Source organism: Coptis chinensis, chromosome 2, assembly GCF_015680905.1.
Source record: "Coptis chinensis isolate HL-2020 chromosome 2, ASM1568090v1, whole genome shotgun sequence".
In the NCBI taxonomy this organism is placed as follows: domain Eukaryota; kingdom Viridiplantae; phylum Streptophyta; class Magnoliopsida; order Ranunculales; family Ranunculaceae; genus Coptis; species Coptis chinensis.
Window position 1 is genome coordinate 24,845,533 of NC_141457.1, and position 17,410 is coordinate 24,862,942.

Here is a 17,410-nt window from a genome sequence, read left to right on the forward strand (position 1 = left end):
GATCTTGAACTTGGATTTGCAAAAAAGTAAGTCAGTACTGAAAAACAACGAATTTAATCAACAAAAATAAGAAAAATAATAAGTGAAAAGGTGAGAGTGATGCTTCCCTCCTTAGATACTCAACCAAGCATTCTTGCTCCTCAATCCATGACAACGGTGTCATTTGAAGTTGTAGTATTGGTGGTGGTCTTCAAAAGAGTGGAAGTGAGGTTCACCATAGATTGTTTAGAATTTGAATGGTTGGGAGTTGAAGATAGGAAGGTAGGATCTTTAGTTTATTAGGACTTGTATTGGTTACTAGTTTATGAAAAACATTGAAAGTTTGAGTTGTTTTAATGATTGAAATAACATAAACTTGAAAGAAATGAAAGAAAATGGTTGATTGAAAGAAATAACATCTAGAAAAAAGATTGATTGATTGAATAACAAAAGCAAATAGCAAGATTGAAATGAATAACAATAAAGTAAATGACTTCAATGGAAAAAAAAAACTAGAAAAATAAATCATACATGACACTAGATTAAGTCTAGGTGTATTCTCTCTCCCTAACTTTTAGTTCTTATACACCTACTTTATGCAAATTAATGATTTTCCCTTCTCTATTACTTTATGTTTTTGCTTTTTTATTTCTTCTTGATCAAGATAGGTTTTAGAGAAAGCCATCTTTTGAGTTGATGATATTTATCTCTAGTCTTCTGAGTTGAGGACTTTGACTTTGGCTTTTTCAGCACTTTTTCATAGCAGCTTCTGGTCTTCATAATAATCGTGATTAAGGCTCCTTCTGGTGCTAAGACGCAGCTTTTATGATAAGTGGTCTGAATTTCTCTGTAACTTGAAAAAGGTAATAAAAGCTATGAGTTGTCTTTTCCTTAAGCGTAAGAAGGGTTGTAATACAGTAATGTAAGGATAATAAAACCCACATTTGGGAGTTAATCAAAATATGTCATCCTTAAATAAGTTTGGGGAATGGGTTGTTTGATATAGAACGAGAAATACATGGTTTATTGTACTAGGGATAATCATTCTACTATGAAATTTTTAGGTTTTTGTATTTTTGAAAACAAATGTAATGCAGAAGATCTAACATACATGCATGGTTATTATTACACTAACGATTGAAGAAATAAAAAGTGTGAAACGTAAAGTACGTAAACAACTATCAAAGCGGACAAATATGAAATGTGTGTGTGTGTGTGTGTGTGTGTTTAGAATAATTGTTTTTCTCAATCTAAATGTATCTCTAACCCCATATAGAGGTTTTGATAAGAAGATAAAATTATACGGTGATCCGGTATTATTTTGGTTACTCTAGGGCGTATAATTTTCATTTTTATATCCTCTAGTTTTGAAAATTATGGAGATGTTTTAAGATACTCGTACTCAAAAGCCGTGATTTTTAATGCTAGTTTTTGAAAACAAACCATAATTGGTGATCTAAAGCAACTTTCGTGTCGGCTCTTTATTGAACCCAATCCAGTCAGACTGTGGCTTCAATTATAAGTGTTGGGGGGTTTACTGCGCAAGGCATAGTGGGAGGGTTTATCTGATTGGACACTAGTAGGTGATAGAACTAGGTCTCTTTTGTGGATTTTAGTAGTTCAGGCTAAAATGGGATGGAACCAATGCTCTGTTCGAATTGTTATAGTTACCTTATCCTTGTCTGAATGTATTTGGTGGTTTGACGTGGTTAGTGAAACCTGGAGGTGGATAGGTTTGTGGATTAGTATTTGGGTGTTGCCTCCATGGTGCATTTGGTACATTGAAAGCACAAACTTCTTTAGGTTAAAGAGATGGTATGTTGGTGAGCAAGGGACAATTGGTATCTATGTGATTTAAGTTGAGACAGAAAGTGCATGGTGATATGGGCGACCCTTAGTAACACATAATTGATCATCAAACTGCCCTTAGAATGGAGATTGCGTACTTCTAAGGGTTGGCCTATGTGGAATCCATTGCATGGTTATTTTTTGTTTTTTTTTTTTTGGAAAAAAAATCACATAACTATTGATGTATCGAGAACCTTTCATAATTAGAATGGAGAAAAACAACTATTTTAACAAAGAAATGTAAAATAAAGAAAAAGAAAATTGTATACTCACTCTATAGGATCACACTTACTGAAACAACGAGTAAAAAGTGTTTTACAAAGAAAATGTGAGATATATATACGTGGACTAAGGCTCCAGCACTTACAACCACACTCTCCAAGAGGAGGGTCCAGTTACCTTAAGGATGCACTCCCATGGAATGCATCGAGAAAACATAACATGAATCTTTTATAGTCAGATATTGAAGACTATATGTGGGGTCGTTTTAAGTCAGATTCCCTAAGACTATGCATAAGATGGATGATATGTTGTTAACTATATACTAATAGTCTAAAAAGTTGGAGAACTTTATAGAAAAACATATGAAAGCATACACCCCCAAACATAATGAAATGATGTATTTGGAGTGTAAGATGCAGAATGATAAGAGAATGTTTGTGTAACCCATTATGGAACTTATGTAATAACCCGTCATAGTTGAATTGTCCAAAAGAGTGAAAGGTTGGTAGTAGTTGTCCTTCATGAGGCTCAAATGATGCAGAATAGGACATACCAGGCTTCTCGACTACTAAAATAATGGACTTTTGTGTTTGTATATTGGGCAAAGTCTCTTTACTGGGAAGGTTTAGAAAATTATGAATTATCTCAAAGACAATTGGCTTAAGTGCGAATTTGAGGTTTCTTTGAAATGGTTTTGTGGTGTCGTCCTCAGAAATTGGTAGATTTTTTATGAATGGAGGTTGGATTTCAAAAGGTGTTAATTTGGGATGGTGATGGTTGGGTAGTGGTTCTTCACATGATCTCGAGGACTCAGAGAATTCTTCATCTAGTTTTGGCGTTTCCACAAGATTGTGGTTCATATCTGCAATAGTAAGGATGTCACAAATTTGTTCCATCGATAAGTCTTTAATGGCCAAACTAAATTAAAATCTACTTTCCACCATAGATTTTATTCCCTCTTTTCCAAGCACTTCATTTTCTTTCTCCTCTCTGCCTAGATCTTCATAAATTTTCTCAATGTCATTTTCCAAAATGTGTCGAGTCCAATACATGCTCTTGAGTTTCTTCTATCGAAGTTTTTGTAGAAACCGTTATGGTTGTACCGAATGATTTACGAACCACGAACACCCACACGCAGCGGAATAAGGGGTGTCCACAATTTGGTTAGAAATGATACTTTTAGATCGGCTAAGATAACTCTGAGAATCCAAGATCTACGAATCTGAATCAACCTCTTGATCTTCTGTTATATTCCTATCCTTAGAATGGACGTTGTGTGGGCAACGATCTACCAACCCTTTCTTTCTCTCTTTCCTTGCCTCTCTTTTCTAATCAATGAATAGTGAATTTGGCCAGGAGAGAAGGGTTTCTATTTATAGGCTACAACAGGGACCATGAGGAAAAATTAGGGTTAGGCCTCCTGACGGGCTTGGGCTTCCCATGTTCGCCCAGAACACATGGCCCAAGTCCATCAATAAATGGCTTATTCCACTAAAGGCCATTGTTGCACTACCGCCCTAATCCCAAATTACGTGTTACGTTTATGGGCTCCATATTATATGCTTGTTGATCTCCCCGTGTTTAAGATATCGAATGCCCGTTTATTAAGTCAAGTTACTGACAACTACATTAATCAACTTCTTATGTCCTTGAGTAGTACCACTCAACCTCATTGTCATGTCGGATTAAATCCACCTGCAAGGTTTACATGACAATCCTTATGAGCTCCTCAAGGGGACATCATCAACCCGACTTCCTGTGGGTCACGGATTTCTTCTATAATCAACAGCACACCTTACATACAATGTCATTACCCAATCCATCGAGTTTGTTGATTCACAAATGAATCTCACTCATTGATGATTTAATTCAATGTACAATGCACGTAAGTGCCCGTTATTATATCCGGATTAAGAGGACAAGCATCCATAATAACATAGGTGTTTATTCTCTTATATAGTCAGTATAAAGAGAAACAATCTCACTTGGTCATGTTCAATACACACAAAGTGTACTAGTGTAATCATGTAGTCAAGATAGACTAACACCAGATTATACTACAACCGTACCAATGGTTTGTCCAAATCCATCTAGGTTGTGAACGTTTACTTATACTTTATAAGGTACTGATGATATGATCTTCTGTGTGACACCACACACCATATCATCTACAACATAAAGTATTAGACGCATGCATATAACTAATAACATATATAATATGCATAACATTTGCCCATATGACTCTCATTCAAAATATAAAGAATTAGAGTTAATACAAAAGTAATGCTTTTAATATATAACCCTATCAGTTTTCTCATTTATAAGTGGTGATGCATTAAGGCATGTGAGAGAAATTGTGACTTCGGGCATATAATCATCATCATAAGATTTGGAATTCTCATGATAGTCAGGTGGAGGTTGATGGGGATTTAATCGGTCATGAGTATTAGAATAGGCTTTAGCGATTGGTTTTGTTATAGTAACACCTTGTCTCTCTTTTCGGTTGGGTTCTAGACTGGTGGGAAGAATATTAGTCTCAAATATGGTATATTTTGAATCGAATTGGAGAGAACATAAGGTAGTTGCTATTTGCTGAGTTAGTATTGTTTGTTTGGCCATTTCCTGGTAAAGTTGGTTTGTGATGGATGGTGTAGTGGAATATGAATTTGATATGGATAGTGATGTGAATGGTAATGGGCTTTGGGTGAAACTGCACTCTAACTAACCATATGGATACATGAATGGTGGTTGACTATTTGTGGTGGAATTTCATGAATAGTCAGCATGACTAGAAAACTCTAAAGTGTATTGGGTACTATGGAAATTTGAAAATTGAGGTTCGTAATCGTAAGGATTTCCTATAGTAGACTCGAATTCGATATAGGATGGGCAATGATATAACCAGTGATAAGGACTACTGCAAAAAGAACAAGGTTCTGGATTTGCATTGTAATTCCATGACGATTGTGATACATATAGATAAGACATGAATGCTCAATCAATGATGATGCTAAAATAGTAGAAATTCATTTTTTTGGATTTTTGAAAATATTTGTTTGGTCAATAGATTACTATACCCTATTCAAAGGAACAATTGGGCGCGAGACTAGGATGGATCTACTACACGGCTCAGAAAAAGTAAGCAATCACTTCACCTAGTGGTGTGCTACCAAGAATCTCACTCACGATGAATCTGGGGGAGGGGAGTGAGGAAGGTAGTTGGTCCACCGGAATATGGTAACTGATTACTATAAATCCTCGTGGCTATATTTTTGTCATTTTCTAGAGGAGCGTGACTACTTTAGGCTCTAGTTGACTGATTTTAATTTGTTTGTTTGATCTAGTACTTCAAGAATCAAGCAACGTCCGATTTATCTACATTAGGGAATGACTTCTCAATGGTTGTTATGTGGCTCGGGTTCAGCCTTATGCGTGAATTTAAAATGCAGTGCGGAAATTAAAATTCAAATAATCATGTAAGCATGCTTTAACACACAAGGTATCCTCTTACATGGGCTTCGAAGAGGTTTAGAATTTACCTCTCAAGCCATGCTTGCACGCTACTTAATGAAAAGGCGATGTTGGTTGGCGCGTGATCTGAGAATCAGGCCTAACCGTTCGAGCGTTCCCTGTTTTAGGTTACAAAAAAAGTCCACTTAAAAAGTCCACAATCCGGGTTTTTAATAATTAAACAAGTTTGCCTTCAAGGGCCCAAAACATAAAAGTAAACTAATAGTAAAACTAATCTAATAGATTAACTTGTTTAGATATATTATCTAGATTAACTAGAGTTAAACATAATTAGAGTATTGATTACCATGTTGATTGAAAGTGCGCGAACGTATGATTCACGACTCGCCTCACACACTTGAACTTCGCAAGGCAATGAAACTTTAACTCTTGGTAAGTTGCACAACTTCAACCAAGTGTTCCATTCACATCAATCAAAATAACTAATCAAAAACTCATTTTTTTCTATTTTTTCCATTTTTTTTTTCTTTTTATCTCTATCCATTACAACAAAGTTCACGAATTTATACTATTATATTACAAAATCTGAGTTTCACAGTATAACTGCACACTGAAAATGAATGAACTTTTAAAAAAATGAGACACCACTGTGCTAAGGTGGCTGGGTGGTCGCCCGATCGGTTCCAACCAAGTCCGTTCGTCTTCCAGCAGCAGCTTCAACTTTTCTCCAACATGTGGTTCTCGAACCTGGATTTGGAAAACAGTAGATCAGTAATGAAAAATAATGAAATATATCAACGAAAATTAGAAAAACAAAAAATGAAAGGGTGAGAGTGATGTTTCCCTCCTTAGATGCTCAACCAAACATCTTTGTTCCTTCAATCCATGATGGCGGTGCCATTTGAAGTTTTAGTTATGGGAGTCTTCAAAAGATATTGAATGAGGTTCACTATAAATTGTTTAGAACTTGGATGAAAAGGAGTCTTGAAGGAGAAAAGGTACGTTTCTTAGCTTTAGGACTTGTTTTGCTAACTCTAGTTGTATATTGAAGAACATTAGAAAAGACTAGTTGATTGAAAGATTGATTGAAAGCACAAACATTGAAAGAAATGACTTGATTGAAATGAAGAACAAAATTGAAAGAAATACTTTGATTGAATAAAGTACAAAAACTTGAAGAAATAACTAGATTGAAAATGAAGAATAAAAAGTAAATAACTTGAATGTAAAATGACTTAAAAATAAAATCCTACATGACACTAAAATAAGTCTAGGTGCATTCTCTCATCCTACTTTTTAGTTATTATACTTCCTACTTTTACAAAAGACTGATTTGCCCTCTCTCATTACATTTGAGACACCTCACCAAGTTTGCTTTTTGCTTTTTTCCTTTTGCTTTTTGATTTCTTCTTGATCAAGATAGGTTTTAGAAAAAGCCTTATTTTGTATCATAGACATCTATCTCTGGTCTTCTGAGTTAAGGACTTGAATTTTAGCTATTTGGTTTTGAGTCCTTGACCTTTGACTTTGACATTTTCAACAATTTTTCATAGCAGCTTCGAGTCTTCATAATAAGCGTAAATAAGGCTCCTTTTGGTGCTAAGACATAGCTTTTATGATAAATGGTCTGAATTACTCTGTAACCTAAAAAATGCAATAAAAGCTTTGAGTTGTCTTTTCATTATGCGTAAGAAGGGTTGTAATGCAGTAATGTAAGGATAATAAAACACATATTTGGGAGTTGATCAACTGCCTTTCCTTCTCTGAGCATTACGAGACCTAGCTGAGGTCTTGATATAAGCGACCTGGCTGAGGTCTTGATATAAGCGACCTGGTTGAGGTTGACCTAGCTGAGGTCTTGATATGAGTAACCTGGCTAAGGTCTTGATATAAGAGACCTGGTTGCAGTTGACCTGGCTGAGGTCTTGATATGAGTGACCTAGCTGAGGTCCTGATATGAGCGACTTGGCTGAGATCTTGATATGAGCGACCTAGCTGAGGTCTTAATATGAGTGACCTGGCTGAGGTCCAGATATAATTCTATGATAAGCTGTGTTGGATACGTATATAATATATATTGGTTATACTGTGTATATTAGTCCCGCACATAGCTCCCTCTCGTTATGTCATTCCTATTTTGTAGGATAATCTGATGAGAGATTAATTTCAAATGTGGAAAGCACACAAGGTAATAACTGAATGATGCAAGTGATAATGCTTTGACAAGTACTAAATTGATCCTAAAAGTTTATATCCTCAATTAGTTAGAAGATTGTAGCTCAAGAGAACATTCTGATTCGAATTTCTGTATGGAATTGATCCTAGAAGTATAGGTCCTCAATTAGTTAGAAGATTTTAGCTTGAGTGAGCATTATGATTTCTACACTAAATTGATCATAAAAGTATAGGTCACCAATTAGTGAGAAGATTGTAGCTCAAGAGAGCATTCTGATTTCTATACTGAATTGATCCTAGAGGTATAGGTCATCAATTAGTGAGAAGATTGTAGCTCACGTGAGCGTTCTGATTTCTACACTGAATTGATCCTAAAAGTATAAGTCATCAATTACCGAGAAGATTATAGCTCAAGAGAGCATTCGATCTGATTTTTGTACAGAATTGATCATAGAGGTATATATCCTTAATTAGTTAGAAGATTGTAGCTCACAAGAGTGTTCTGATTTCTACACTAAATTGATCCTAGGAGTATAAGTCATCAATTAGTGAGAAGATTGTAGCTCAAGAGAGTATTATGATTTCTACACTGAATTGATTCTAGGAGTATAGGTCATCAATTAGTGAGAATATTGTAGCTCAATAGAGCGTTCTAATTTCTGTACTGAATTGGTCCTAGAGGTATAAGTCCTCAATTAGTGAGAAAATTGTAGCTTAAGAGAGTGTTCTGATTTCTGCACTAAATTGATCCTAAAGAGGTCCTCAATCAATTAGAAAAGATTGTAGCTCAAGAGAGCATTATGATTTATGCATTGAATTGATCCTAGAAGTATAGGTCCTCAATTAGTGAGAAGACTGTAGCTCAAGAGAGCGTTCTGATTTTGAGATCACAGTTGATATATAGCTAGCCTTGAATTGGCGTGACTATAGCTAACCCCAATTTTAGAGCTTGATTGGCCTGTTTAGATGACAATGACTAGCCCCAGTTCGGAGATGGTTGTGGCTAGCCTCTAGTTTGGAGCTTGATTGACTTGCACTAGATCGAACTAATATCCAAAAGGAATTAGAACAAATAAATGGTAATTTGGATATAAATTGAACATTGAGCTCAACTCATAGTCGAATTGTACTTGTGCATATGGCTGTTGCGAGCTCCCGTTTAGAGTGCAACCGAGCTAGTTTGCTCCTTCTGCCTATCACAACTTTCTAGGCCCTAGTTTTCGGTTCAACTCCACTTGATCATGAAAATTGATTGCAATTAGGTGGCACAATGTGCGTGATGACCTGGCTGAGGTCTTGATATGAGTGACCTGGCTGAGGTCTTGATATGAGCGACCTGGCTGGCTGAGGTCCAGATATAATTTTGTAATAAACTATGTTGGACACGTGTATAATATACATTAATTGTGTATATTAGTCCCTCGTAAGTGAGATTCAATTTAATTGTCCCTTTTACGTGCAGACAAGAGACAACCAAACAATTCCATATGAACTATGAAGGCAACAAAATAAATTTTTGTGTTTTTGGGCTCACAATGTAGACCTAAAGGACTAGTATACCCTTCCATTCTCTAATTTCAACTAATTGGGATGGGGTGGCATTTTCTGTTTTCCAAATCTTCTAGAAAACAGAGCCGGACTTTCTATTTTGCCTATAAAACGAAAATTTAGAAAAATTCAGAAAATGGGTTTGTAATTGAGAGTTGAGAAAGTGTTTTGGAAGTGAGAAAAAGTTTTGGCTCCAAAAGAATCATTTTCAGTTTCATGTTTTGTCGGTGCCGATTTTAGGTAACATTTATTTCTGTAAGAATTGAAAATTTTAATTCTTGAAAGAAAAAAATGAGACTCTTCATATATTACTACTGTTTTTGGCATGAGGTAAGCTTTAGACAATGTTTAGTTAAGATTTTTGGGTGACAACAAAAATGGTATAGAGCATTATGGGGAGGCATAAATAGACTATTTCGTTTTAGACAAAAATGTTTAAGTTGTTACTGTGTGCACATTCACACAAAGTGTTATATTATTGGAACTTATACATATATCCCACAAATTCCGTTCCACTCTCTTATAATAATCAGGTGGAGATGTTCTTTTATGCTATGTTATCTTGATTATGTAGGCTAATGAGGGGTTACCTACTATCACTTTGTTGCTGTCCTTGTAGTTGTACATGCTTGTGTATGTTGAGTGTTGCTCCATCAATGCTTATAAGTACAATTGCTATGTTTTTCTTCAGGTACTTTCTCTTCTTCGTTCTGTGTTCACCGTGTGCGGGATACTACTAGTACCAGTGCGACTAGGTTTCATGGAAATGTTTGGCAGGCGAAACCCCCGCCGAAGTTCTTGCTTGTCGCGGCATAACCCTAATTCTCAATTCCGACCTTCAGTGGGTAGAACGAACTGTCAAGCAATTGCAACAGGCAGTTCAAATCAATCTTCTTTTCACAACGATGTGGAGGAGAAGGATAAAGAGAAGCCTCGACGTAGTCCTCAGAAGAGGAGACTTAGTAATGAAGAATTTAAGGATAGGTTTGGTAGGCTTTCTCGCTTTCGAATACCACTTGCATGTGTGTCCATAATTAATCAACTGAACAGAGAATTGGATCACACATCTGAGGTTGAGACAGTGGAATGGTTATTAAAGCAAGCTGAGCCGGCAGTGCGCGCTGTTCTTGGAAAAACTGGTGGAGAAGATGGGCATAAAGAGCAAAATAACAAGGAAAAGACTGATGTTATTGCTTTTAATAATTCTCATCGTTTCCATTCTTGTAGTAAATATGAGTTGTATTCTGTATGGGCATTGTCGGATAACATTGATGGGATGCCTCGTTTGTACGCAAGGATACACAGAATTATCCCTGAAGAATTAGAGATTGAAGTTGCATTACTGGAACCTCTTCCCACAGGACACGAGGAAAAGCAGTGGGTGGTTGACAAGAACTTGCCCATGGTTTGTGGAATTTTTAAAGAGGTGAATTCGAAAACCATTGTAAAAATTACTGCTTTCTCTCACAAAGTTACGTCTAAGGCTCCAAGATCGTCTTTGTGCAATATTTTCCCCCACAGGGGTGAGATTTGGGCTCTTTTCAAAGACTGGGAACTTAATTGGACACTTCATGATTTGAACAGTCATACCCAATATGAAATTGTGGAAGTGGTATCGGATATACCTGGTTGCACTATTGTTGTTGGCTTAGTTAGAGTAGAGGGATTCGAAGCTGTCTTCCAGAGGCAAGTGCAAGAAAAGAGTCAACAGTTTTCACAAAAAGAACTGTTGCGCTTCTCTCATCGTGTTCTAGCTTCCAAATCCAAAGGAGAGGAAATGGATGGTGTTCCCAGTGGGTTATGGATGCTCGAGTCTTCAGCTGTACACCCTGAGCTACTTTAAGTTATTAGCTGGGTAAGTAATTTAACCAACTAATTATTTTTTAATGTGTTTAGATGTAATACCAAGAAGTACTACTTTTTAAAAGAATCTTCGTTGGTAGCTGTTTCCTATTTTTTTTGTTTAATAACCGTATAGTCAGTATCGATTCCCGTTCAAAACACCAAAGATAGGTTTCTTAAATTGAGACTGCAGACTTCTAGTGTTTATGATATATGATGCACCTTAATACAGCACAAAAGGGGTACTTGGATAGGAACCTGAAGTTAGTCACCCATCAGTTAGGAAGCTGTTTTTGAACTTGGGTATGCAGTAATGACCAGTGTTTTAAAAGACGGCCTACGCGGCCGTCTAGGTGGTGCCCAACCTTCTCGCCTCGACCGAAACACAGTTCACAAAACGGTGGGCCGATTAGTCGGATTTAGACAAACCGATTTGTCGAGTTAGGCTGGCTAGGCGTACTATTTATTTATTTATTTTCTAATGTTAGTTTCTAATTGTTTAAAGTTGATTCTATTTTTATTTTTATTTTTAGTGTCCACAAATATTATTTTACTGATGAATATGATCCCTGATGCGTGCTTGAGTCAAATAAGTTTAGATTAATCTTGAGAGATTGCTTTGAGCTTTTCAGCAAGTGCCCACCTTGTTGTGCACAGTAGAGCCAATTTAGGATGTTGCTTATGCAATGTGAAAATTTGTGATATATCAACGATTGTGTCGTTTTAGATGTTTGATGATCCAAAATATATCAACATAGACATTTTTGGTTTTTTTCCTCTTTTTTGTTGGATTTTTATCTGCATCCTAAATAGTGAATATAAGATCCTATTTAACACCACATTTTGTCTACAAAGGATAAGTTGTGGTCTTAAGGGTATTCAAGGCTAGGGTTGGGCTCATTTTTACTGAATCTGACTATGCTGAAGCCACTGATACCTATATAGACTATAACCAACTTCACGCCTTTATGGTGCTTCAAAGTGCACAACCTTCACAAATGTGGAAATTTATCCAAGATGCACAATCAATCGGGTATGGTTGGTTGTGACCTAAAGATCACAGTGGCTATGATGCGTTACTCTTTCTTGTTTGAGTGAGATTACTGTATCTATTTTTTTTTTCTTGTGGGATCTTTTGGTGGTGTTTCCTTATGAGATTGGGAACTACAAAAGGTATCAGGTTTTGTTTAGGTAAATTTAATAAGGTATCGGAAAGAGTTAAGTACTGGAATTCTCCTATGGACCCAAGTCCCAAAATACCTCCTCATTTACGTTGCTTTGGCCAAACAACTAACTCGGTGTTTTGAAACTGTAACTTGGCAAGCTTATGCAAAGTGGTACTTTTTCCGATAGAATGCAAAGTGGTTCTTGATTAAGCTAGACCTCCTGTTGTCATCTGCAAATATTGTTCTGCAGATCTGTTGGGCAGTATGATTACTGTGTACCATTTGGTGGGAATGATGAGATTTATTTTTGTACATCGAAAGCCAAGTCAGATGGACCTCCTCTACGTTCTGAAATACTCTGACATTTATTAGGGTTGTGCCGTGGATAACTATTGTTAACTGAAAGGAAAGTAGCTCAGAAAGTCAAATTTCCTCTATAACATGTTTTGATTGTTTTCTAATTGGCTCTATTAACGAGTGCAATTAACATAATTTTTTTTCTGTAGCGGTAATGTGAATAGCACGTTAAGAATGCCAATTATGAAAGTATGGAATTGGCCTGATGTGATTTCATCACACCCTTAGGGTTAACATAGTTATATAGGTTTTTTACTTGAGAAGCGTAACCATACAGGGAAATTTACTGTAATATTACAGTTAACACTCAGAGTTCCTCCCAAAGTGAAATAAGTGTCATTAAATCCATGAGCTAAGCAAACTCTTGCATCTGGTATAAGGGGGTCAAAATAACAAATGTTGATTGTACGTCCGTCTTGTATCTTCCCCTTGCAGAAACTGTTCCGTCTCCCTAATGTTTCTATCTCTGCTGTGTCTAAGAAAGTGTAGCCTTTTCCTTTTTTCAACTTGATCAAACTAGGGATTCACTCAGTTTCCTCTTCTTAGAGTTGTACGCGAGGCATTAGATAGGTGGGATACACTAGAAAGCAGTGGGTGCTTATCTAAGTTCAAAGCTAACAAAAAGGGGCCTTTGGTATAATGCTCAATTTTTGCAGATGGTACCATGTGCTTTTCTGTTGAATCCTTGGCTTAGATTAGTTGTGCTAAATGTTGGGTCACTCTGGCTTGAAGTGGTATTGTGTTTGATAATTGAGAAGTAACTTCTCGAGGACATGTATAATGTATGGAACATGAAGGTACTTCAAGCAGCGATGGGTTGCATAATGGGTGAACTTCGGGTTTACTTCTCTGTGAACTGCAAGAACAAGGTGGGGGATATGGTGTTGGAGAATCACATGATTGGATGTGAAGGAGGAAGAAAGTTTCTTTCTAGATTTCAAAGTAGGGCATCTTTCCCAGAGAGTAGTTTGGCTAGCATTCCGGTCTATCACTTTTATTCTTCATTGTTTCATTGACTGTGGCTAACAAGATCGAGACGCTTGTGAGGTACTTTTTGTGATCTGATTGGATGATAGTAAATATGTCATTTGGTAGAACAGGGTAGTACTAGTAAATTAAAGGATGATAAGGGTTTGGATCTTCAGCATCAGCAAATACGTTTCAGGGAATGGATTTGGTCTTTAGTATGGCCGAGCAATTTTTGCGGATAGACTTTATAGACTCTATATGCATATGACTATATGATGCTTTGAGGATCTTGTTAGGAGAGGCAATGGGTTCCAGTTTTAGAAGTTGGATCTTGAATAGGCTATTGAAAAACCATTTTCAATCCTTGTCCTGGTACTGTACTCTCATATATGGGATAATTTACTTGTTGACAATCCCAACCCCACAGTTTAGAAAAAATGTTTCATAAATCTATCCGCTGATGTTAAGTTGGGTCCATTTTATGGTTGGCTCGACTGCTTTTCTGTGCTATACAGATAAACCATCTGTGGTGGAGGCATCTCTCTCTCACCCATCTTCCCCCTCCTTCGTTTAAAACTTGCTGGTGAAAAAAAGAAAATTGTGCTTTCTTTGGGTATACATACAAGTTAAAGTTGTCTGTTAATGTAGTATGTACCATGTCTAGTGGACATACAAGTTAAAGTTGTCGGTTGATGTAGTATTGTACCATGTCTAGTGGTAGACTGGCGAGAGAGGAAAAGCCAGATGGGAAGCAGAACAGGACAGAAATAGAAGGCGAATTTTGTCGTCAGCTGTGAAATTTTGTGTATGGCGTAGACTGTGAGATTAAGACAGAGACGGAAGGAAGAGGAAGATTAGACAGACAAATAGATAATCTTAATACTCTTTCTCGCACCCAAGAGCCCTCACTTTGTTTATTTTTGCTTATGAATCTGATGAATAATGCAGTTGTCTGGTTGTCCATTCTGCTTTTCTGGTTGTTCATAAATACATTGCTTACATTTTTTAAGTTCTGTGTTGCTGCTTGATGTGGTTTTGACTTTTGAGTAATGGCTGAAGACTAAATTCGGTAATTTTTATTAGTGCATACAGCATCAAGATTCAAAAATATCTTGTGTTAATAAGCGCTTAATGTGCAGGAGCTCCTGAAATGATAGCCACTTTGTTTTTGAATATATTTCTCCCTTTTAATATAGCTTTGATGTGTAATCATGCCAAATTACATAACATAAGACTCGAACATTCTACTTTAATAGAGGTATTTCAGCCAGAAAACATCTGATAAAGAAATTGCTATGTGCACTGTGTCTTGAACCTTCATGTGAGGTAATAGATAGCCACTTATTGGTAATTAATTACACTTCGATTACAAAAGTATATAAACGATATGATCACAACATATGGGTCACAGATTCCCCCTTATCTGTATAAGAATGCCACGCTGTGTCCATTAGTTGCTTCGAATCCTTGGATCTCAAACCTTAAAAGATGAACTCTATAGTCTGCCAAACCTAGTGAAAAGTGCAGAAGGTTGTGTTTGATATAGTGTCACTCGTGCACCGGTTAGCAGGCCCCAAATCGCCCTACTGCATGTTCGACAACATTCAGTTATATACAAAGAGAAGGGCTTGTCTCTTTGCAAGGTGACTTTATAAGTGTTGTACAAGGTAGGGCAAATGTCAGTTCGGTCGCACAAACAAGTTCATAGGGTGGCAGCGAACCCATCTTTTGATTCATATTTAAGTAAAAATATCTGTTATTGATATTTTAATACCATGTTGTGGAGTTCAATTCAACCATTCAGAGAATACCAATAACAAATGCGTTTCTTATTCAGGAACTGCTCGTCTTCGTCCATCTCTGCTTCGCCCACACTTGCTGACTCACTGCGTGGCAGTGTTCTAGGATGGAAGTGACAAGTATGGGAAGTCAAGGTTCTATCTTCTATGTGCAAGTCGAATAAGGTTAAAAGTACTCAGTCTTGATCAATTAATGGGCATGACTACAGATTGTTGTTAGCCGAACTAAGGGAACAAGATAATTGCAGGTTACATATTTTTCAATTCTGTGAAGTAAATATTTAGATACTTGTTGGCATTCTTGCCGGTGACACGATATATGAAGTTTGTTAGAAAATCGGTGAGGATCATTTGTGCATTGTTTGACATATGTGAAATGTTAAGGCCCAAATTCACACTTAGATAAAAGTGTAAAACCCTTTTCTACAAGTGAATGAATTTTTTTTAACCTTTCTGTATGTACTTCATCATGCCACTTTTGAGCCAGGTGTTTGATGCCTCGACGTAACTTTGGCTAGTCGTATACATGAACCATTGATCAATTAGTATTTGGTACTACATTCCTTTACTCAAAGGTAGTTTTCTGTCTTTTGGTGAAAAGATTATTAGCTAATGCATATTTAGATTAAAAATTAAAGGAATTGTGAGCGCAGACTATTCTAAAAGTAGTTATAAAGAACAGAAAAGAGGATACAACTCATACGAAAACAAAAGCTGTTTTTGTTTTTGTTGCTTGGTAAAGAAGCAAGTGAAGGTGTTTACTTATTTTATTTTTCAATCTTTCATTGTGTTTGTTAATTTGGTCTCAAGGTCGATCCAAACAACGCTATTTATTTGGATATGTGCAGGAAACTCAGGTGCGCGCCATTAGTGTCTGTCCTTTTGGTAGAGCTATTTGGCTCGGATGGATCTACATTCTTAGTAGTTGGGCTACCTATAGATCGTTTTGGGAACTGATTGGAAGTTACACTTGGTAAGTTTAGGAAAAAGGAATTTGACAGTGATGTTATTCAGGGTGGTGTCATACATTACAGGGGAATTGCATGGTATACAGCAGGGCTAAATAATATGGACCAGAACCCGCAGAGCTGTGTTTCAGCCAAGGAGAATGCTACTTAAGTACACAGATTGAAGTGGCAGTATCCTGCAAAAATGGAAACCCTCATTAAATTAAACGATGTTTTAGCTACACTGGGAAATCCTGGACCTGCTGCTGCTGTTGTGATCCCAAGGAATGACTATGGATGTTTTGTGTGGTATTTCTTCTCCTATTCTCCGTGCTTAGGGGTGTTCATGGGTCGGTTCTGGGTCGGTTCTTACCGTTTTCAGTTCTGGGTCTATTTTTAGTGGTTCTTATCGGGTTCGGTTCTTTTGGGGTTTTTTTTATATTTTGAAAACCCGGACCCATACCCATTAAATAAGTCGGTTCCGGTTTCGGTTCCTTATCGGGTTATACATTTTTATTGCTAAAATTATTATTTTTAGTTATATAACCGATATAAAAGTTGGTTTACGGGGACTATAACACTTATCATCGATATTTTTGTCCTCTCATAAGAAGTAATGGTCCTAAATTCAATAATAATATTTGAAAGTTATCTAAAAATTTTAAATACATTCTCATACATTATATGTATGTGTATATTTTAAATCGAACATATGTATATTATACTATACGTAATGCGTCATATATAAAATAAATACCACATGTACCACAATTGTTAGTTAGCATTGTACGTATTCGTTATCTAATATATATACATGTAATATATCAAGCACGTACACGTTCATGTATTAGTTAATATAGACAGTGTATAAGTTAATTCATAGTATACGACTATACGTATAGATGTAGACACGTAAATATTATTATTAATATTTATAATATACATATTTAATGTAATATTATAAAAGATGCATTTAATAACACACATTCACTATTATGCTAATTGTTATATATATTTAGTATAATTTTACACCTAACAAATATAGACTATATATAATATTATATATAATAATAATGTTTGGGTTTGT

General features: G+C 36.3%; 1 protein-coding gene across 3 annotated transcripts; it reads left to right on the forward strand.

Moving 5' to 3' along the window:
- The first annotated feature begins 9,301 nt into the window (after positions 1 to 9,301).
- On the forward strand, positions 9,302 to 16,896 carry LOC147515498 (uncharacterized). 3 transcript variants are annotated; one of them, XR_015210597.1, is made up of 4 exons: positions 9,302 to 9,483; positions 9,935 to 11,098; positions 15,415 to 15,624; positions 16,225 to 16,896. XR_015210597.1 is itself a non-coding variant. In XM_086587861.1 (3 exons), the coding sequence occupies exon 2, from the start codon at positions 10,004 to 10,006 to the stop codon at positions 11,084 to 11,086; it is 1,083 nt and encodes a 360-aa protein (XP_086443987.1). In that variant the 5' UTR covers positions 9,310 to 9,483; positions 9,935 to 10,003; the 3' UTR covers positions 11,087 to 11,098; positions 15,415 to 15,830. The 3 variants fall into 3 exon arrangements, 1 of the variants encoding a protein (XP_086443987.1); XR_015210598.1 differs by having other exon boundaries at positions 9,348 to 9,483; positions 15,415 to 15,541; XM_086587861.1 differs by lacking the exon at positions 16,225 to 16,896 and having other exon boundaries at positions 9,310 to 9,483; positions 15,415 to 15,830.
- Positions 16,897 to 17,410: the final 514 nt, after the last annotated feature.

What these genes read in the sequence shown, in the direction of transcription:
- LOC147515498 (XM_086587861.1), top strand. Translation starts at nt 10,004, where the DNA reads ATGGAAATGTTTGGCAGGCGAAACCCCCGCCGAAGTTCTTGCTTGTCG.